The sequence below is a fragment of the Lithobates pipiens genome, unplaced genomic scaffold (genome assembly GCF_037356315.1).
Source record: "Lithobates pipiens isolate NorthernLeopardFrog02 unplaced genomic scaffold, aLitPip1_a1.2 Scaffold_23, whole genome shotgun sequence".
NCBI lineage: Eukaryota > Metazoa > Chordata > Amphibia > Anura > Ranidae > Lithobates > Lithobates pipiens.
This window is the reverse complement of record NW_027507785.1, coordinates 88,551,720-88,574,597: the sequence shown is the minus strand read 5'-3', so window position 1 is coordinate 88,574,597 and position 22,878 is coordinate 88,551,720. Positions and strand designations below refer to the sequence as shown.

The following is a 22,878-nucleotide window of genomic DNA, read 5'->3' as shown; positions in this document are numbered from 1 at the left end:
CTTTAATCCCTTGGGACTTGAATTTAGTTTTGTCAGTGTTAAGCCCCATACACACTATCAGATTTTCTGCTGATTTTTGTCTTCAGATTTACCAAAACCATGTAGTGCAAGGGCCTGCCTGATTGCATACAAATTGAAACTCCTAAGGTTTGACCTCCATATTATATATAATAATATATATGTAAATCTGAAGGAAAAAAATCAGCAGAAAATCTGATAGTGTGTATGGGGCTTTACAAAAACAACCATTTGAACCATTACAACATATTCCCATAGTCCTTTTGACTAGGAAGCTGATATTTTTGGTTGCTATATCCTCAGCAAGGAGGGTTTCAGAATTGGCTGCTCTTTCTTGTAAAGAGCCATATTTGATTATTCATGAGTGGTGTTATGCCCTCGTCTAGGCTTTTTGCCAAAAGTGGTTTCAGGATCTCATCTGAATGAAGATATTGTCCTGCCATCGTTTTTCCCAAAACCATGTTCAAGGGAAGAAAAGTCATTACATTTTCTTGATGTAGTGAGAGCAGTGAAAATCTATTTAATTAGTAAGACTGATGTCTTATTTATTCTGCCAGAGGGTCCTAAGAAAGGACAGGCAGTGTCAAAATCCACTGTTGCTAAGTGGATTTGGCAAGTTGTAATTCAAACTTATGATTTAAGGGGTAAGATTCCCCCTTTTCAAGTTAAGGTGCACTCTACCAGAGCGGTTAGGGCTTCTTGGGCAGTGCGTCACCAGGCCTCCTTTGCTCAGATCTGCAAAGCTGCAACTTGGTCTTCGGTCCATACATTCACAAAATGTTATCAAGTGTATGTAAGAAAGAATGAGGAGATTACCTTTGGGTGCAGTATGCTGCAGGCAGCAGTATAAGTCCTCAAGGTCTGGGGGTGCCCTACAGGTTGTCTCCCTCCCCTCAAGTAGCATTGCTATGGGATGTCCCACTAAGTAAATACTTGAGGCTCTGTGTCCTATGATGTACGATAAAGAAAATAGGATTTTTATAACAGCTTACCTGTAAAATCCTTTTCTTGGAGTACATCATAGGACACAGAGCTCCCGCCCCTCTCTTTTATGGGGTGTAAGTATATTGCTTGGCTACAAAAACTGAGGTACTCCTGGACGGAGGAGGGGTTATATAGGGGAGTCAACTTCCTGTATTGGGTGTGCCAGTGTCAACACCTGAAAGTAGCTATAACCCACTAAGTAAATACTTGAGGCTTTGTGTCCTATGATGCACTCCAAGAAAAGGATTTTACGGGTAAGCTGTTATAAAAATCCTATTTTTCAGAGATGCAGCGGTTTAGGAGCTAGTCTAATCTTAATTCAGGGTTTTAACCGGTCAGGATTTTTTGCCCTCTGTGTCCCATTGTAGAGATTTCCATTCACTTCCTGTCCCATAGCCAAAACGGGAAGTGAGAGGAAATCCCTCAAAAGTGAGGAAATCTCTGGTCCTCACCAGACCTAGTGTCCCCATTGGAAGATTTTTCATTTATTTTTACTTTGGCAACTCCAATGACAGCGGATCACAGGATGTAAGCCGAAGCCGGTTATTGGCTTTTCTCTCCTCATGCTGTCAGCGTGAGGAGAGATATAGAAAGCTGATATCTGGCTTCTGTAAAAGGGACATCCGTCCCAACATTACCCACCAGTGCTGCTAATCGGTGCCCACAAGTGCCACCTATTAGTACCCATCAGTGTCTCATCATCAGTGTCACCTATCAGTGCCCATCAATGCAGCTTCATCAGTGAAGGAGAAAAATTACCTGTTTTCAATTTTTTTATAATAAACATGTTTTTTTTTTTGTTTCAAAATGTTCAGTCTTTTTTTGTTTGTTTAGCAAAAAAAAAAAAAAAAAAAAATGGTGGTGATTAACCACTTGGGATCCGCGCTATTGCCGAATGACGGCATTAGCGCGGACCTAGATTGCCGGGACTACGTCTATTGACGTCGTCCCGGTTACGAGCGGCCTGCGCGCCCCCTGAGGGGCGCGCGCGGCGCGCTCTGTGATCGGCGAGTCCGTGAGACTCGCCTGATCACCGATCTGTGTAAGGGGTCGATCCCGACCCCTTATCACGTGATCAGCTGTCAGCCAATGACAGCTGATCATGTGATAAAACGGAGCCGGTAATCGGCTAGTATTCCTCCTCGCGCTGACAGCGCGAGGAGAAAAAAAAAAAGCCGATCGCCGGCGGCCGTGTTCGGGACATCAGTCCCGATCACGGCCAGCAATTCAAGCGGACACCTGCCCCCTGCCAGTGCCCACCTGCCACCCGCAGTGCCATCCTGAAATAAAGTAAGTGCCCCCCTGTCAGTGCCACCCAGCAGTGCCCATAGTGCCCACAGTGCCACCCAGCAGTGCCCACAGTGCCACCCAGCAGTGCCCACAGTGCCGCCCACAGTGCCACCCAGCAGTGCCACCCACAGTGCCACCCAAAATCTGCCTCAAAGGTGCTGCACCCCAGTGCCGCCCATCAGTGCCCAGCAGTGCCGCCCATCAGTGCCCAGCAGTGCCGCCCATCAGTGCCCAGCAGTGCCACCTATCAGAGCCACCTATCAGTGCCACCTATCAGTGCCCATCAGTCCCATCTGTGGTACCTATCAGTGCCCATCCGTGCCACCCATCCGTGCCACTTATCCGTGCCACCCATCCGTGCCATCTTATCTGTGCCCATCAGTGCCGCCTTATCTGTGCCCATCGGTGCCGCCTTATCTGTGCCTATCAGTGCCCACCAGTGCAGCCTATCAGTGCCCACCAATGCAGCCCATCAGTGCCCACCAATGCAGCCCATCAGTGCCCACCAATGCAGCCCATCAGTGCCGCCTAATCAGCGCACTTCAATGAAGGAGAAAAATGACCCGTTTGCAAAATTTTATAACAAACTATTAAAACATGATTTTTTTTTTTTTTTTTTTGCATCTTTTTTTGTTTGTTTAGCAAAAAATAAAACTCCGAGCTGTAACTAAATACCACCAAAAGAAAGCTCTATTTGTGGGAAAAAAATGATAAAAATTTCATTTGGGTACAGTGTTGTATGCCCGCGCAATTGTCATTCAAAGTGCATCAGCGCTGAAAGCTGAAAATTGGTCTGGGACTGAGGGGGGTTTAAGTGCCCAGTAAGCAAGTGGTTAAATACCACCAAAAGAAAGCTCTATTTGTGTGAAAAAAAATTCATATGGGTATAGTGTTGTATGACTGCTCAATTGTCATTCAAAGTGTGGCAGCACTGAAAGCTGGAAATTGGTCTGGGCAGAAAAGGTGTAAAAGTGATTAATAAAAATGTACTATGCAATGAAACTTTTTCTGGAAACATAACAGACCACTTATTAAATGTAATACTCTCACATTGCCCAAAGCAACAGGAGACATGGGACTAACTGATTTAAAAAAAAAAAACTATTACGCGAAACACCTAACCAGAATAATAGATTGGCATTTCCATTACAATAATAAAGACTCGGTAAACCTAGAATGGTCCTGGACCCCACTATCTTTACAATTCCTCCCCGGGACAAAACCATAAAACTATCAACTAACTATAAAGCAACATCCATTAATCAATGCTACACTCAATATCTTTCACAAAATCTCTACTATGCATAAACTCTCCTCCACCCCGGTCCATTATCATCAATTGCAAACATTCCTGATTCCCCCCCCCCCATAGACCAAAATATGCCTTACGTACCTTCCACTACTTTTATAAAGGAAAAAGGAAATCCATTGAGACTCTACAAGCAGAACACAGTGGAACGCTCTTCAACTACTGGCTATACATTCAAATACATGACTTCTTAAAGGGGTTGCAAAGGTAAAAGTTTTTCACCTTAATGCATTCTATCCAGGAGAAGTGCAGCCAAATCCTCCTTTAAGCACATGCATACAAGAAACTTCTTTTAAAATCTGTACGCAATGTTATATTATGCTGACTAAAATTAAGAGTTGGTCACTCTCTGGATCAGATCTGTGCTGGTGCTTGTCATTTAGAAAAAGGGACATTCTGGCAACAAGTTAAAAGTTGGATAATCTATATCACTTACACTAAACACAAATGGCCCAATACTTAGACACTACATAAGCCTTATTCAGGTCCCTGTCACCCTGTCACCCTATACCCCTTGCTAATTTTATTATAGTTTCTGTTAAAATTGTAACTGCGCTGTCTGCCGTCATGTTGTAAAGCACAGTGAAAACATTTGGTGCTTGGCATTCAGTATTTACAAGTATGATTTTGATGTGGGATGTGCCAAGAGTGCTCGGCACCAAATTCGGTTGCAAGAGGACTCTTTTGAGAGCGAGCTAGGAGAATATCTCTGAGTGGCCTGGAAGACCTTCGAGAGCAGTTGACAGATTTCAAAAGGTCAGGGGTCATTCAGGAATCCAGAAGCCCTTAAACATCCCTTATTGTGGTGGTGCAGAAGAAGAATGGTCACTAAGCATGTGTATTGACTACCGGACTTTAAATTGCCACACTATTCCTGATTAATACACAACCCCTGACATTGAAGATCCCCATGCACCAGGAAGAGAGAGAAAAAAACTGCATTTATCTGCCCTTTGGGGTTCTACGAGTTCAGTCAGATACATCAGGGATTGTCGGAGATCCCAGCAACCTTCCAGTGATTGTTGGAAAGAACAGTAGGATACATGAACCTAATAGAAGTATTCGTGTATCTAGACAACATTGTTGTATTTGGAAGAACGTTAGAAGAGCATAAAGCCTGGTTAGAGAAGGTTTTTACACGACTCCATGAAGAACGATTGAAACTGTCATTGGAGAAGTGTCAGTTCTACAGAACTTCCGTTACGTGCTTGGGTCGTGTTGTCTCTGAAGGAGGGGTTGCCACGGACCTGAAGAAGTTGGAGGCCATTACTACCTGACCTAGGCCAAGGACTGACTGAATTAAGATCCTTTCTGGAGTTCTGATTTTATTATCACAGGTTTGTTGTAGCAAATTTTGCCAGGATTGCTCGGCCCCTCAATGAATTGTTACAGGTGGCCATGAGGGAAGGAGAGAATGAGTCCAAGGCAAAGAAGTCTGGCTGTCGTAAGAAGGGAGAATTAGTACAAGATCAATGGACTCATCAGTGTGAAGAGGCAAGCCTTATGAACTTCATGTAGACGCCATTAGAGATGGTTTGGGAGGAGTTCTCTATCAAGAACAAGATGGTGGTCTCAGACCGGTGGCTTATGTAAGTAGTAGCCTTACGCTATCAGAAACTACCCTGTCCACAAGCTGGAGTTCTAGGCTCTAAAATGGGCTGTAGTAGAAAAACGAAAGGATTACTTGTATGGAGCCGAGTTTGTAGTAAAGAAGGATAATAAACATTTGACCTACCTTCTGACTTCAACCAAATTGGATGTGACCGGACATTGATGGCTGGCCACCCTGGCTGGATTCTAGTTCAGCCTAGAGTACCAATCTGGGCGAGGCAATAGAGATGCAGATGCCTTATCTTGTAGACGTCATAGGCGGGAGGATAAGCCAGGAGATTGGGCCTATGTGACTGCAGAAGGTGTGCAGGCTTTGTGCCAAGGCATGGCTTGGAAGATGAAGGGAGATGTTGCAGCCAAATCCATCAGCGTACACCTCTCTGGGATACCCAGACGCTACTGTGGGCTGACGCAAGTCCGAGGTGAGGGCCTTCTTCAGTTGTCCAAAAGAGATTTAAGAAGGGATCAGGATCCACAATGTCATCTGGCTATTCAAACTCTGAACAAGCAGGATCCTGGCTTGCTGATGAAGAGCTCTGTGACTTGAGTGAAGATTCTACATCAGGAATGGAATAGATTGGGGTTAAGGGATGGAGTACAGTATAGGCAAGGTCCTTCAGAGGATAATGAGAACAAATGGTAGTTATTTCTTCCTGAGAAACATGGTTCAACCATCTGATCTCTTTGCATGATGATCATGGACATTTAGGGACAGAGAGGACCTTTTGCCTAGTCAGAGACAGATTCTACTGGCCCAATATGAGAGGAGAGGTAGAAAGTTATTGTCACCCCTGTTTAGCATGTATCCATCATAAGACATTACCGGCTCAAGCTGCTCCAATTGGACATTTTTAGAGCCAAGAGCCTTTAGAGTTGGTTTGCATTGACTTCCTGTGCCTGGAACCTGATACAGGTGGAAGAAATAATGTCCTGGTGGTGACTGACCATTTCACCCATTATGTGCAGGCCTATCCCACTAAAGATCAGAAGGCAACCATTGTGGCCAAAGTCCTTGTCGAGAAGTTTTTGTGCATTATGGGCTGCTTGTCAGAATCCATTCTGACCAAGGAAGAGATTTTGAGAGTCGGTTAGTCCTCCAGCTTTACACCTTGCTAGGAAAAAAGATGTCCCAGACCACGCCTTACTATCCACAAGGGGATCCTCAGCCTGAGAGGTTTAACTGAACTTTGTTGAATATGTTTGTAACTCTGCCCTCAGAGAAGAAACAGACTCTCACTTGATCTAAAAGTGAGCGTACATGATTTACAACCTGGAGATCTTGTGTCATTGAAGAATTTGGGGGTACCAGGGAAACATAAGCTGGCTGACCGATGGCAACCGCAACCTTATGTCACTTGTAAACAACTCCCCGGGCTACCAGTCTACCAAATTGGAAGGAAAACAAGGGCCTTTGAAGATGTGGCATCAAAACCATCTGCTTCCATTGTCTGATGCAGTCAGGGTGCCTCAAGTACCACCTTCACCTCCTCCAAAGCTAACTCTGCCCAGGACTCATTCACAGCGACAAGCTTTTACTCCCACTCTATCACCAGAGGAAGAAGATGATGAGGAAGAAGAATGTGCACAGTGACAAGTTCCTACTTCCACTGTATTACTAGGGGAAGAAGAAGATGAGGAAATCGTGCCTTTCTAGATGTGGTTTACAGAAACTGAACCTGATGCAGGAACTATAAATGTGAGAGGAGGAGGAGAGCCGACTAAAACAATACGAAGATCACTCAGTCCAGAACTGGAAATCCTACCGTCCTTCAGGAAAGCTGATAGGATCAAGGTTGAGAGTACTGGTTCAAGCTCTGAGAAAGAAACAAGAGACTTGATCAATTTTGCTGATGAACCTTTGCATTTGCCTGAACCAGATTGTCCTGCAAAGGCTGAAGTTCCATGTATGGGTGGGGAAAACGGAGAATGTCAAATACCTATTTCTGAACTCCTTGAAGGGATTGATCTTTCCTCCCCACTGCCAAGTTCTGAGTCTGCAGCTATGGACCTTTCTTTGGAGCCACGTAGTCCTGATCATGCCAGGAACAGAGAATCCTGTTCAACCCGCTGAGAAGTGTTTCACTATTTGGGTTAAGACAAAATATACATCCTCCAAAGAGACTAACTCATGACACTTTAGGAGAGAACTCTGATGAACTCTGATGAACTGATTCATACTATTCAAAAGCAAGTTCCCACGCCTAATCCCTCTACCATCAATTGGGTAGGGGGTGACTCTGCTCTAACCTCAACACCAGTGGGTAGGACATGGCAATTGCCCTGGCCTGTTCAAAAACTGATTTTGAATTAACCGAAGGTTTATATAAATTGTTTCAGCAAAACTCAGAATGTGTGATAATATATGTTGAACTTAGATTGTGGTTGATGTCATTATAAACTTGTTAGTAACCTTTTCTTCCCATAAAATGTATTTATAAGTTTAATGTCTCCATGTCTTTGGGGACCAAAGAATTCAAGTGAGGGGAGAATGTAGTCAGGAGCTGGCTATTATGCCTGCAATTCAGAGACATTTAGCAGTTTTATTCTCTGGGGTTGGCTCCCTCTAGTGTTTGCTGAACTCTATGTGTCATTTCCCTTTCTAGTGACAAAACTCAGAGCAAAGCATTGTGAGACTAACAGAATGCTGGGTGAACAGAACAGACTGCTGGGAGAGGATATAAAAGGGCTGGCGTGGCCAAGATCTTTCTCTTGGGACGCTGTTTGACTCTGCCAGCGGGAGGTCTGTGTGACAGTGAGCTGCTGCCTACACAACGGGGAGCTGTTCAGCTATACCCAGAGGGATCTCTGTGGACAGCATTTCTTCTTCCCTACAGCGGACTGGAGGGTGTTCCAGGTCATCAAGGATTAATTTAATCACATTTTATAAAAGCTAGCTGAAGACATCTGGATTTCAAGGAATAACCTATCCACCTTTTGCTGTTCTTTCCTCATCCGCTCTAATAACATTGGACTTAATTTAACCCTTTCCCGCCGAGCGTACGCAGATCTGCGTACTTGGCTTCCGGGGGGTATACCGGGATGATGCCCGCACCTGCAGGCATCATCCCGGTGCCGTTTTGTTCAGCGGGCGATTGGCTTTCCAGCCATAACAACCGATGCGGCTAAAAGCCGCTCGGCTGTTATGCCGGAGGAGCGGGAGGGGACGTCCCCCCCTCCCGCCGCCTCTCGCCGCTGTTACCGATGCTCCCGCTCGATCGGGAGCACCGATCAGTGGTCCGACGCCTCCGGCTGCTGCGGAGGAACTGGAACGAAGCCGTAATCGGCTTCGTTCCAGTCTCCTCATCGTAAACACGGAAGCGACGTCATGACGTCACTTCCCGTTTACTCGGCTGCCAATGGCGCCGGTTTAAAAAAAATATCCGGTATTCAGAATCGCCGTTTTCGGCGATCTGAATACATTGAAGTGTAAAGGAGGGGTGGGGGGTCTTTTAGACCCCCGATCCCTCCATAAAGAGTACCTGTCACCACCTATTACTGTCACAAGGGATGTTTACATTCCTTGTGACAGCAATAAAAGTGATCAAATTTTTTTTTTTTTTTAAAACAATTTAGTCGTTTTAAAATAAATAAAAAAATAAAAAAAAAATTTCAAAGCGCCCGCCGTCCCTGCGAGCTCGCGAAGCAAAGAAAACGCATACGGAAGTCGCGCCCGCGTATGTAAACGGTGTTCAAATCACACATGTAAGGTATCGCCGCGATCGTCAGAGCGAGAGCAATAATTCTAGCAGTAGACCTCCTCTGTAACGCTAACCTGGTAACCGTAAATTTTTTTTAAAGCGTCGCCTATTGAGATTTTTAGGTACCGTACTTTGTCGTCAATCTACAAGTGCGCGCAATTATAAAGTGTGACATGTTTGGTATCTATTTACTCGGCGTAACATTATCTTTCACATTACGCAAAAAAATTGGGCTAATTTTACTGTTTTGTTTTTTTTTTTTCATGAAAGTGTCCCTTTTCCCAAAAAGTTGCGTTTAAAACACCACTGCGCAAATACCGTGTGACATAAAATATTGCAACAATTGCCGTTTTATTCTCTAGAGCCTCTGCTAAAAAAAAATATATAATGTTTGGGGGTTCCAAGTAATTTTCTAGCAAAAAATATGGATTTTAACTTGTAAACACCAAATTCCAAAAATAGGCTTAGTCATGAAAGGGTTAAGGGAGCCAGCCAATTTTAATATAATAGTCTGCATATTGTTTCTTAATGTTGTGCAAGTCTTAATGGCCTATGGGTTGAGGAGACAGAAGAGAGGAGCCCGATATCGGAAATATAGTGCCAGCTCTCTATACTCCTGCTGACCTGTTCACATAGGTTTCTGTGATTGGATTAATATCTGTATTCATTTACAGTTGAACGAGCTTTAGGCCATTACATTGTCTTTTCCATAAATATAGCCCTAGTGTTTGTAAGTGTGCCTTTTTAATACCACAGTGCTGAATTATACGTATTTCTGTGTTCTTACTAATTTAGTAAACAAGCTTGAACTTCATTAATACTTTGTGAGTCTCTCAATATTAGTACAGTTGGTAAGATGACTGAACACAGGGTGTCAGAGGTAATGCAGAATTTGAGTTGAGGTAATCAGTAGGGTACAGTCTCTTAGCAGGCCCCACCAAGGGTGCTGCTACACGTAAAAAAAAAAAGTTTTGACTTTTTAAGGCCTTATGTACACAGGTGGCTGAGGCTGAAAAATGTTAAATTTGCACATATTAGTACCGTGAGAGCCACAAGGGCTACATTCGGCCACCCAAAGAAATCAATAGCTGTATGTGGGTATAGACCAGTACTTGGATAAACGTGCATGCATACATGTGTGTTTAGGCAAGTACTGACAAATAATGATTCACAATTGCATACAGCCATTCATTTCTATGGGCAACGGCATGCAGAACCTGTGGCTCCTGGTGGGGAAAAAAAATTCAAGTTTTCTATTGTACGGCCAAAGGCACCTGTGTCCATGTGGCCTGATTAATCAGCCTAAATCATTAAAAATTACATTCTAAAGTTCCTTTTTTCATTGGTGTTATGAATCACATGCACGTCTATACCCTGGGAGCAGCTGTCTTACAGGCTGAGCCGTATTTTTTAAAATTCTTTATTTAAGTTTTTACAGTCATACAGCAGTAGTGGGACATATATCCCAAGAAAATTACATATAATAGGGAGTCATACAAGAACGTGTGATATATCCTGATATGTGTAACATTATATGTGCATAGATAAAATACAGATATAAGACATAAGACCATGTGTGTGTATGTATATGTATATGTATATGTGTATATATATATATATATATATATATATATATATATATATATATATATATACATATATATACATATATATATATATATCTATCTGGCTAGTATTGGTAAATATTCCACTCCCCTCTGACATAATGATTAAAAAGCTCTCTATGTATTGTCCACACGAGCATGACTGAAGAAAATATTAAAGATGTCCAAATAGACAAAAAACAAGTGGGCGTTTGGACTAAAGAAGAAAAAAGTGGAAATGGGAAAAATGGGGGGAAAACAGGGATCCCCCCCAAAAAAAAAAAACTTAAGGGGGCCAAGCGCATATCCTAAGCCATATTTTTAGGTTAAGGGAAATTTGTGTTATGGAATGAGTAAGCTCATTCATTCGTTTCCCAGGTATCTCCTTTATTCACCATAATAAACTCTTCGTATAAAAGATAAGAATGGTGTTCATGGACTTTTTTCCTTGTCGTCAACTATTCAAGATTTCTTCCATCTTGTCTTCTAGATGTTTTACGGGCAAAATTATTAGACTTGTTCAGCTGGAACTCCACAGGATAGTGATCACTGACCTCCAGGGCCTGCAGAAAGGACACGAGGACAAGTATGAGTCGCCTCATCATCAGTATGAGACTACAGTGTTCGTTATCAGTAAGTGTGGATGTTTTTAGTCTGCAGCCCATCAACGACCTACCTGTTCCTCTGTTAGCCTGTATGCCCGCATGAAATCAAACACAGTCGCAGAGTGTGGTATCACAGAGCTGATCAGATCTTTACCATGCAGAACAATCCTGAATAATCACAAGAAGAGGGATAATTAGACTGCTTGAGATATCACAGAATACAGGACCAATCTGAATATCTCACAAGATCAATAAATAGTATTTTGTATTTAAATAAGATATATAATTAAATAAATGTAAGAGTTTATAACAATCATATTTAACAGACCAAAGTACCAAATAAGAGACATTAACTGTTAAGCTGCCTAAAAATAGATAAAAATGTGGCCGGTTCAGTAGGAAGCAGCCAAATATCCATGCACCTATGGCCCTTACCCACTCAACAGAAGTCAACTTCTGCCAAAAAGGACTGTTGCAAAATTTTTACTTAATCAGCGGCTGCAGTCAAATGGCACAGTGAGAGGTTTCCTCTATCCATTTCACTTTTGTGGATGAGAGAATCCATTTTTTCTTTTCCATCAGCCTCCTGGCTAATTAAGAAAAATGATCCATCTATGGCCAGCCTTAGGGTTAACATACACATTAAATACAGTCATATAAACAATGATTCAAGGGAAATTACATTCCAAGGAACCAGACTTTGAAAAATAATATAATATACAAATAAATTACATTTACTTCTAGAAGAGGTTTCAATGTTTCCACATGCTTAAGAAGTCTGATCAGTGATCACTGAACTCATCTTCATCAGATCATATGATCATACATGTAAGAACTGCACGTTTCCTTCACCACACTCCATTCCTCCATTCATCTGTTGGAGCACTGGGCCTAATCCCTGTATAGCCCCCCACTCTGCATTGGTTACTTTGACTACTACAATCATAAAGCCACAGGAAGTGAGCCCATGTGTGCGCAAGTGGTGTGGAATTCCCTGGGGCTTGCAGTCTATGAACCTGATGGTGGGGATGGATTTTGCTGTGTGCTGGTACTAGTTAATGACCTTCAGGTTCACCCTGCTCAAGGTGCAGAGACTAAAATGTTGAGGCTCAGGGCGGGCATCAGACATGTGACTCACTTGAAAGTAGACTCTATTGTGAAGCAAAACACCTGTATAATTAGGATTATCTTCACCACCCAAAAAAAAGTATTTAACACGAGTCTGGGAATAGCTGCTTCCCGCAGAGACAAATCACACTGGTGTTTTGCTTGCTAATTACCTTACATCTCTTCCTTTGAGTTACCTGTCATAGGCACAGCTAGTCTTGCTTCTGACTGTTGTATCTGTTTTATCTCCAAGTAACCAGACAAACTCAGGATTGGTCCTCAGGCGAATGTTTTTCCAATACTTCTTGGGAACATAACTGCAGCCAGCATTGAAATCTCCCATGAAGATAATGTTCTGCAGAATGGATAAGGCTTTAACATACATTTATGTGTACAAAGGGGAGATTGTTGGTTGTAGAAATAAATGTGTTATTAAAGCAGAACTAAACCCATTGATTTAATTGACTGTTTCCCAAAAAAGTTACATTTAAGGCATGCTGTGAATGATACCTCTCAGTTGCTTGTGCTGACTACAGAACTGTCAAGCCATCAAATGACTGGTGTCATAACTGAGCACATGTGCAGCACCATGGCAACTGCAGATCAAACAAAGGCTAAGATGGCAGCTTCCTTGGCTTAAAGGATAGGATAGGAGAGTTCAGTTCCGATGTAAGTACCTGTGACTACTAATCCATTTTCAGAACAAAATATGTGTGCACCATTCAATAATAGGTGTGGTTTCAAAAGAAATATAACCAACCTAAAATAATTGCAGAAAAGACCTTGTTTGCATGGGACACTTTAATCCGTGCCCCATTCAGAGCCATGTTTAGGTGCTGTATGCATCCCTGTGCTGGCAGTTCCATAGCTGTCAATAGGGACACAGTTGCTGCTGCAAATGTTACATCTGCGCAGGTGTGGGTGCACGGTCCTGAACCCACCCGAAGGATGCTACTATTGTTTACAATGTGAGACATGAAGCCTTCCATGCTTCTACACATGAAGGTAGATGGAAACCCATACAAATGTTGTATATACAAATTTTTGTTCCTTTGAATTACCAAGAAAAGCTGAAGTAATATGTTGTTCATTAGTGAAGCAGGAATGGTCCCAACTAACCTCTGTGTTCCACTTCTGTCGGACTTCGAGATAAACATCATAGAGTTCATCAATCTCGCGAACGGCATCCTCAGGCACTGTGTGCTGGGGGATGATGACAAAGTCTTTCACTTCTTGTGTATGGAAGAGAAGAGGGAAAAACACAGAACTGAGACATTGCAGATATGTTGTGGCTGTGGGGCACAATTGTGTCCAGTGGTATTATTATTCATGCGTTCATATATACAGTATTTGCTTGTACCTCGTTAGACTTTCCAATAAAAAAAGGTCAGATTTGCTATAATATAAGGAACATTAGAAATAGTAATTGTACCTATGCAGTAATCTAAAAAAAGATGTGGAAGTCCACAAAAAATAGGAAGTTCTGCTTTTCTTCCTATGACCCCCTCCCCCCCACCCATCTGCTATATTTGGGTGTTTTTTGTTTTTTTTCAATGAGGTGCTACCTAATTTTGACAAGTACCCACTCTCACTTCCACTTGGATTGCCTAGAGTTCACACCCTCTGTCTACTTGCTCCTGGGACATGTCACATCAACCCAGAGGCTGTGGGTCTATTCAGAGAGCACATCGTGACTTGTGCATGCACTGTGCGGAGTACGTTGTTTTCCAGTAAGAAGTCACAGTTGGCTTCCCACACTCATAATGGCAATTCTGGGTATCTGAAGACTGGTGAAGGACCTGCCTGGGTGATGACAGTGCTGGATCCCTAGACTGGTAAGCACCTGTATATTAAAAGTCAGTAGCCACAGTATTTGTAGCTGCTGAGTATGTTTTGTAGGTGGTTCAGTGTCATTATTTCAGGGGAAGGAGAGTCTTATAAGGGAGTAGCTCCCTTAGTGACTCTGTACAGTGCCTCACGAAGGACAGTGGCTGATTGGACACTGAACTCTCAAGAGAGTTCAGTTGCCATCTTGGGTGAGTGAACCTTTTAAATAAGAGAACCCACCTCATTTTGGTGTGCTTCTGGCGAGTGAACGGTCAAGGACAATACTAAGCATTGGGAGAGGTTCCTGTGGAGGAGGAATGGCTCACGGCAGGCTCCTTCATAATTTTCCTACACTGCAGTGGTTGGAACTGAGATATGGAGCCGGTGCTAACTAGAATTATCATGTAGAATGCAGAACTACATTCTATGAAGGAATGCTACCCTTGTTAACTGAAGTCATCCTCTGGTAACCCATTTGGTGAATACTGAGACTACTCTGCATCACTGTAGACATACTGTATATGAGCCAAAGACTGGATTATCTATTTAGGCAAAAAATCTGCCAAAGAGTCATATAAAGGATACTAGTGCATTATTCTTGGTGTGAGTGGTTACTACCAGCTAAGGTATTTAACTTAGACCTCACCTACAAATATGCACAGCCAAATGCCCAAAACAGGGGACTGACCCTGGAAACTGGGGATTGTTGACAACTATGCAGTGGCCTAGCTATAGGGGCCCCAGGAAAAAGAAAGAATTGGATCGACTTGCAAAGTTTGGGCTGAGCACACAGCTCAGGGGGAAGGGTGCTGGCCAGTTGTCCTAACTCTGCAGGAAGCTTGTGTAACCATATGACAGGTTATCAATTATACATGTTAAACACAAGCTGGCAGGTTTATTAATTCATTTTGGATATGTTTTTACATACTACATATTAAAGGTTGATGGTGGTGGTGAAAACATATTGTTTGAACATTTTCTATTTTCTAAAAGAATATATAACTTTTGGGTTTTGCCCTCACTTTCTGCCCCAATGACGATGATCACCAGGAAAAAAAAAAAAAGAGTGCAGAAATGTAGACAGCAATAAACACCCAACATAAGTTCTAACCCTTCCTTAGTTTATCAGAAAAAAGAAAAGAAAAAAGTCTATACGTACACTTTAGGTTCCCTTCAAAGATAAATAGGAATGTAAATGAGGTCTTTGTACGTAGTGACCCATGACAGTAATTTTAACAACCATTTGTGAATAAAAAAGGGAAAGCAAATGATATTTGTCCCTCAGATATTACCTGTATTTAAGGATTTAAACCAGACAATAAATGGTTCCCTCGAAAAGACGTCCACATCCCCATCCTGCTGGTCTTTATACTGATAAAAGTCTATCACAGTCACTACATTCTTCCTGCAATGAGAATATATACAATTACATCAGTGTGGAGTGACACGTTGTTCAAGAAAATGAAGCCTTCTCGGACCTCTGCGGCTTTGTTAATTATGCCTAATTATACCATGTGCCATCATCCAAGTATCTGAAAGAAGTACTGTCTGAGTTGCCAATTGGTTACCATTTTACCCTGGCAGCATTGGGTTCCGGGTTCACACACACAATATAGACATTGCATGTTCTTTATGTGTTTGCATGCATTTTTGTCTACCTTTTTGCAATTTAAAATTATTCTAGTAAGCTAAATGCCTACTTTCCAAACTGGCCTAACTACATGTGTTTAAATATATAGTGGGCCTGTGGTGATGGAATTTTGTTTACATCAATCAGGTTTACATTTCCATACAAGTCTATGGGAATGCAAGAGCCACTTGAAGTAGGTCAACTGCAGGTTAAATATACCTTTCTGTAGATTCTGAATGATCTCAGAAGCATGTCCAACTGATGCCATCAACACAAGCCCAAAGGCCACTGACACATGTCCAAACTCCATCAACGCAAGTCCAAAGCCCAGTGATACAGGTCCAAGGCCCAGTGGCACAAGTCCAAACCCATCAACAAAAGTCCAAAGCCCATAGACCCTGTTTACATCTGTTTTGCTGTTTGAATTGCGATCTGCATTAAAATCATTCTTTAGCAAGCAATAGAGGAAGTGTTGTATCGTGGTGAGGAAGAAAGAGTACAGGTCTGCTCCTTAGCACATCTCATATGATTGTGTTAAGGAGCAGACCCGTACAGCTTGGTTTGGGTGAACAGCAGTGAAAAATGGGCCTTGTGTAATTTTTACAAGTCCCTTTTCCATGGTATGGGAATATTTATGATCCCTGCATGAACTCATCAGGTGGAGATTGATATGGGCAGTCCTCATGAGAAGTCGTAAAAAAAAATTTGATAAGCTGAAAGGCATCTAATCATACCTGAGGAAGAGATTCATTAATAAATCTAGAAACACTTTGGATGTATGATGCCCAAGCAAATTCTGATGAACATCAAATTCTTCAAAGAGATATGTAACATTGCCAAAGTATCAACTGTATATTGATGTGTACAATGGATCTTGGCCTAAATATGGCCACGTGTTTTTAGCAAGGCTATGTCTTTTTAGAGTTTTGTAATAAAAAATGGTTTTATATATAAATGGTTATGAATTTTTCTTTTTTGGTTGCCTTCAAAATCCAATAAGAGGGTTTTTTTTCCATTTCAAGTACAGAAATTGGGATGGTGGCAACCACTTCCCAGAACAGAATAAACATACATTAGACCCCCTAAATATCGGACAAATGCACCACAACCAGGCGCGCTGTGTGCGGTTTCAGCATGGGCCCCATTCACTTGAATGGGTTGCATCCAGTGGGCAGCACCCATACCTCCCAACTTTTTGATATGGTAACACGGGACACCTATGTTGTATTAATAAAAGTATGTAGGTTTTGGGCACACCCCCTGCCACACCCTTTAAAGGAGAATTATAGAAAAACAAGTTTAAGGTTAAATCCTAAAGTTTAAACTCACAAGTGCTTTTTTATTACTACTGTTCCCTTGTACCAGCTTTTGAAATTTTCGAATACAGCATATTTAGAAACTTCATGAAAGGTTTAGCACTGTAAAATACTTTTTGATAAACAGTGCATTTTATATACAACTATATAGATCGGACCAAATTGAGGGATAAATGAGGAGAAAAGAGGGACAGAGGGACTTTGTTCCAAATCAGAGACAGTGCCTCAAAATCAGGGACAATTAGTACCTCAGCAGCAAATGGGAGCAATTGAGGAGCAGCAAAAAATGCAGCTAAACTGCAGGGTTTTACAGCCCCCAACTGTAAATGTAAATGAGGCCTTAAAGTGTCAAGACACAGTAGAGTTAGTGCCTTCCCAAACCCATGCAAACATCACGGTCCAGGCAGACTTGGAGAGTGGACTGATTGGTCAAGTTAGAGTTTTTTCTAATTATTTGCTATAACTCCCCTGAAAGGCTAGCACCCAAGTGCTTCCACTTACCCCCTTTACAGGCCAAACACATATGTTTGTCTAATGTGAATTGGCATGTTTATAGGTCAGTCTACTAAATGAAACACTGTTTGGGGGCCTGAATGGTACAAGCATGACCACCACTGAAGTTCTTGAGGTACCTTTGGTGCAGTTACATTTATATTGTAGGTTACCCTGCCCCCAGTCCTTATGCCAGTCTTATACACACCCATCCACCCATAAACCATAGAGCCACTTGTCAAACTCTTCTGAGCCAGACCTAAGGAGAGAGTCTACTCCATGGAGTATGAATTCTCCATAGAATAGAGAATGAACAATGCAAACAGGAGTTGACTCAAAAGAGCATCTCTGATGCTTTATGGATATATTGGCAGAGGTCCTGAGGGCAGATCAACCAGCAATATAAATTGAATTACAACTTAAAGTCAATTTATAGTCCTAAGTTCTCTTCATTTTCAATAGAGTATAGAAGGGTTAAAACCCATGTCAGGTTTTTATTTCTGTCTGTGTCCCTGTTGGGGAAATTTACCCTTTGTACCTGTCCCAGGCAGAGAGAAATTGAAAATCCAAACATTTATGTTTATTAATGGAGCAGGAAGTAAGGGAAAGTCTTCCAGTGGGGGCACCTGTTTGGTGACATTTGTCTACGAGGGACTTTCTTCTGATTTCTTTTACCTATGTTCTAGCCCTGGACCAAAAAGTGATGTGAGCTCTCTCTAATGGGACACAGCATAAAATAACAAACCAGGGTTTAAATCCATTCCCTACTCTATCCAAAATTTAAAAAAAAAGTTTAGCTTTAGATGAACTTTAAGGATTAAACAGTTACTTGTGAATAGTTTGGTGCTAAATAATTAGGCAGATAACATGCGTTTTAAAGAAGAACTGTGTGAGTTGTTCTTAGTTGCTGAGTTTGTTCCAAGCACAGGTGGGAAATTGTATGGCAACATTTGGTTATTATAGTCAACACAAGTAGTTTTTTATTTTCCTTTACTGTCATAAATATGATCCTGTAGAATTTTACTGTTATAAATATGATCCTGCAGAATTTTACTATCTGCTTGATTGGCTGCAAGGTAGTTTCTTAACCGCCAATGTTCTGACTCAACTACAAGGCAATAACTTTATCTTAAGCTTCACACAGAGCTTACATGACCTGGTGATCTATTTATCCCTTGCATCAATTCAGACCGCTTAACTCAATGAATAAACTCACTGTATGGAAAGACAGACAATAAATCCTCTCAAATTTTCCATTTAATGATGGATATCCATAGGTAGAAAAACGTTGAAGTTGTAAGCCACATTTAAAGATGTTACAGCAATGAGGTATACAGTGCACAATGAATCAGAGAGAGGAAGGGAGGAGCATAATAAATCACATAGTGTAACACAAAAGCCAACAATCCACTTACCTATATATAAAGGCATACTGCTCTTTGGACATACTGCGACCAAGTCTCTCGCTAATGATTAAGTTGAATTCATTCATTTTTCTGAAGCTAAAATTCCAAATAAAAAAATGAAAGTATTAATAATTTATGGGCTAAACAAATAATCAAAATACAAAAGGCATGTGTACTCTGACTTGAATCTTGGTCTCCTTTGTGTATTTCTTCCAGATCTGTGCAGTAATTCAGCATGAAACAACTCTTGCACTTTGCCTCTATGCAGGGTTTTCTGTAATAAAGACTGGTCACTGCTGCTCTCACTCTTTGAGCAGGGTGACTGGTCTTGTCTCTGCCCCCACCTTTAGTTTTCTCCAGGGAGTCTGTAGTGGGTGGATTTGTTGAGCCCCTTCCATAGTTCTGCTCTTTGCATAGACTATCGATGTGAATTACACTAAATTATGCATAATATCTAATTGGTATCATAGCTACACTAGAACAGCATTACATTACAGATAGAATTTATTTCCTTCTGCAGGCCCCACAATTTTCACTCACAATCAGAACATTCTGAAAACAAAAATGAGACCACCTTTAAACCTATATGTAATTCAGAAAAAAGAAAAGCTCCTGATGACGTTAGTTTTATCTTTTGAGACTAGCAGTGATTTTAAAGTATATCTAAAGCCAATACCTGGTGTTTTTTATTTTGAATAGAGTAATGCCCCATACACACGGTCGAACATTCCGACCACAAAATCCGTCTGATTTTTTCTGACGGATTTTGGGCGAAACTTGTGTTGCATACAGTTGTCCAAAAATCCAATCGTTCTGAACAAGGTGACGTCAAAAACGTATGTCGGGACTATAAACGGGCCAGTAGCCAATAGCTTTAGTCTCTTAGTTTATTCTGAGCATGCGTGACACTTTGTCCGTCAGAATTGTCTACACACGATTGGAATTTATGCAATTGGATTTTGTTGTCGGAAAATTTTAGATCCTGTTCTCAAACTTTGTATATCAGAAAATCTGATGGAGCGCACACACGGTCGTATTTTCTGACAACATGATCCGATCGCAAATTTTCCATCAGAAAATCTGACCATGTGTGTGGGGCATAAGGGGGGGGCTTAAAGCAGTTTTTGCCATCTGTATTTCAGAGAGATTTCTCTTTATTTCCTGTTCTATAGAATCAACAGGAAGTGAGAGGATGTTTTCATTGTGAAGGAAATACCCACTTTGACAGCTGATGTGGCAACAAGCATCCCACATTTTCTGTTCTGATGACAACTCAAAATATTTTATTTATCTTTACTCAATCTAGGTAACATTAGCGATGGGGACAGTTACGCCACCCATCGACGGTTTGAATCTCTGCCGGTTCAGCATGGAATGACCTAGATTTGAATGATGTATTGGCAGACTGAGTATACCCAAGTACAACCAGCATTTCACATTTTCAGGATGTGATTATTTCTAGTGGCTATAGTCACTAGCAAAACACTGTGTTCTCCGGCAGCGGTGGCTCCCCAACCACCCTCCACCAGCAGGGAAAACACAATAGTTCCGTGGGAAGGATTCCTGCAACCAAGAATTTTGCATCATCTATGGCCTGCCTTACATTGCCAATCTGTGGCTTCTGCTTTTTATCCAGACACTAATGTTGGAAAACTAGCCTCCCATTGCTTTTTATTTATTTATTTTTTCATTAAAACAGTAGTAAACCTAGTATGCATCGCTAGCACATTATGTTAAACTCACCTTAAACAAAGCCTTTCCAGCACAGAGAAATAAGTTGCAGGCATTCCATCTTCACCAGTGTTCCTTCCAAGTTTGTGGACTCCAGCTGTATGATTGGCCGGAGCCGCAATGATGTCACTCCCAAGCATGTGCACGGGAGCCACAGGTTACGGCACACAGGACTTTAAAGTGTATGTTAAAGCGGAGTTCCACCCAAAAGTGGAACTTCCACTTTAAGTACTCCTCGCCCCCTGACATGCCACAATTGGCATGTCATTTTTTTGGGGGGAGCTGGGTACCTCGTTTGAAGTGGGACTTCTTGTCCCACTTCCTTCTTTCCAACCACCTAGGTGATTCCAAAGGCTGCCCCTCCCTCCCAGCAATATTCTGGGACACGTGACAGGTCCCAGAACATTAACTGGCCATTGACGGAGCTCGGCGAGGCCTGGGCATGCGCAGTGCGAGCCCGGCTGTGAAGCCGTAAATTGCCACAGCCAGGTGCCCACACTCACAATGTCGGCGCCGTGAAGAGGAGGGGGAGAGGATGGAGTCTTCGGGAGGCCACAGCGCTGGACTGTGGGACAGGTGAGTGGCTGTTTATTAAAAGTCACCAGCTATACTTTTTGTAGCTGCTGACTTTTAATAAAATCAAAAACCAGTGGAACTCTGCATTAAACATAAATGTGTTTTAAATTTGGATTTAAAAGGAAATTATGACAACATCTGTAATTTTTTTGCCATCTGTGTCCCATTGGGGAGATTTCACTTTCTTTACTGTCCACTAGACACAACAGGAACTGCTTGAAAATCTCTCAAAAGTGGGTGAAATCCCCTCTTATGCCACGTACACACGACTGGACTTTTCGACAGCAAAGGTCCGAAGGAACGAATCTGGCAGACAATTCGATCGCGTGTGGGCTCCATTAGACCTTTGCTGTCCATAAATCTGACAGACTTTAGAAATAGAACATGTTTCAATTTTTTTCGCCGGAACTCCTCCGGACCCAGTTCTTATCAAGAAATCCGCTTGTGTGTATGCTAGTCCAACAGACAAAAACCGACGGTAGAGCAGCTATTGGCTACTGGCTATGAACTTCCTTATTCTAGTCCAGTCGTACGTCATCACGTTCGAATCTGTCGGACTTTGGTGTGATTGTGTGTGGCCAAGTACATTTATTCGGAAAGTCCGTCGGGACTCCGCCGAAAGTCTGTCCGTCGAAAAGTCTGTTCGTGTGTACACGCCATTAGACATTTGTGAAAGAAGTGCCCATTAAAAGATTTCTCTTCTATTCCTACTCTAACAATTTGGAATTATGGATTTGATCTCACTTTCTGTCCCAATGACAAGGGTCACCAGGACAAAAAGGGTGAATTTCCCTAGCGGGCACAAAGATGATAATAAAGGTCTGAGAAGGGTTCTAACCTCCCTCACAAATTTATTCAAAGCTAAAAAAGAAAAGAAAGGGTGCCGGTGAGCTGGGGACCCCTACTGAGCACCTGTTTGTGATGTGGTTTAGATTCCCAGATACATCTATTCCACTCTATGCTCTTAATTTTTCTCCCACTGCAGACAGAAAAGAGAAAGGGAGATAAATAGAGAGAGGGAGAAGAATTGCACAGCACAGCTTCAGGACACTTCTATGTGCTGAAATTATACTAATACATATGCATCAACAGCAGTATCACAAAATAAATATGTTATAGATAGCGCAAAATGCAACAATTACAGCCATATCATAATACGTGTATAGAAAGTAATCTCTGTGCTAAAATAATGTAAATACATATACATCAACAGAAACTGTGATAAACAGCACAATCTAAAACACCCTCAATCTAAATATGTCCATTATTAAATAATCATTGGAGTAAATCCATGAAAACTACAGAAACACCACGTGTCAAATGTAATATTAAAAGGCTTGACTCTCTGTGTCCTGTTCCAAGTCACAAGGTATATTGCAGTGCACCACCACCAAGAGTGAGGATTGGCTCCTTACCAGACGTCCTTAAATTGCACGCTTCAAGAGATCAAGCCAGGCTATGTATATTCCTCAATTCTCCATGGGCTCCGCCCACATCCAAGATCACAATTCAGACAGGCTCCAATATGTTTATATTAAATGGTCCACCATAAGAAGGGAGAGAGAGCGCTCCAAATAGTGTAAAAACGTTTATTAAAAATCAAAGATAAAATAAGAAATACACTTACAAAGGTACTGTAAGGTTAAGCATGTCACAATGGCAAGCGTCGGCCGA

The 22,878-nt window shown here is 41.9% G+C and overlaps 1 protein-coding gene across 1 annotated transcript in view; it reads right to left on the bottom strand.

The window, feature by feature from the left end:
• Positions 1-10,314: 10,314 nt before the first annotated feature.
• Positions 10,315-22,878, bottom strand: part of DNASE1L3 (deoxyribonuclease 1L3) — a 31,298-nt gene continuing 18,734 nt past the window's right edge. The window contains exons 3-8 of the mRNA XM_077451998.1: positions 18,907-18,993; positions 15,346-15,458; positions 13,346-13,458; positions 12,424-12,581; positions 11,191-11,287; positions 10,315-11,077 (exon numbers count right to left, since the gene is read on the bottom strand). Of these exons, the coding sequence (XP_077308124.1) occupies positions 10,973-11,077; positions 11,191-11,287; positions 12,424-12,581; positions 13,346-13,458; positions 15,346-15,458; positions 18,907-18,993 (673 nt within the window). The 3' untranslated portion in view covers positions 10,315-10,972. The remainder of the gene's footprint in view (positions 11,078-11,190; positions 11,288-12,423; positions 12,582-13,345; positions 13,459-15,345; positions 15,459-18,906; positions 18,994-22,878) is intronic.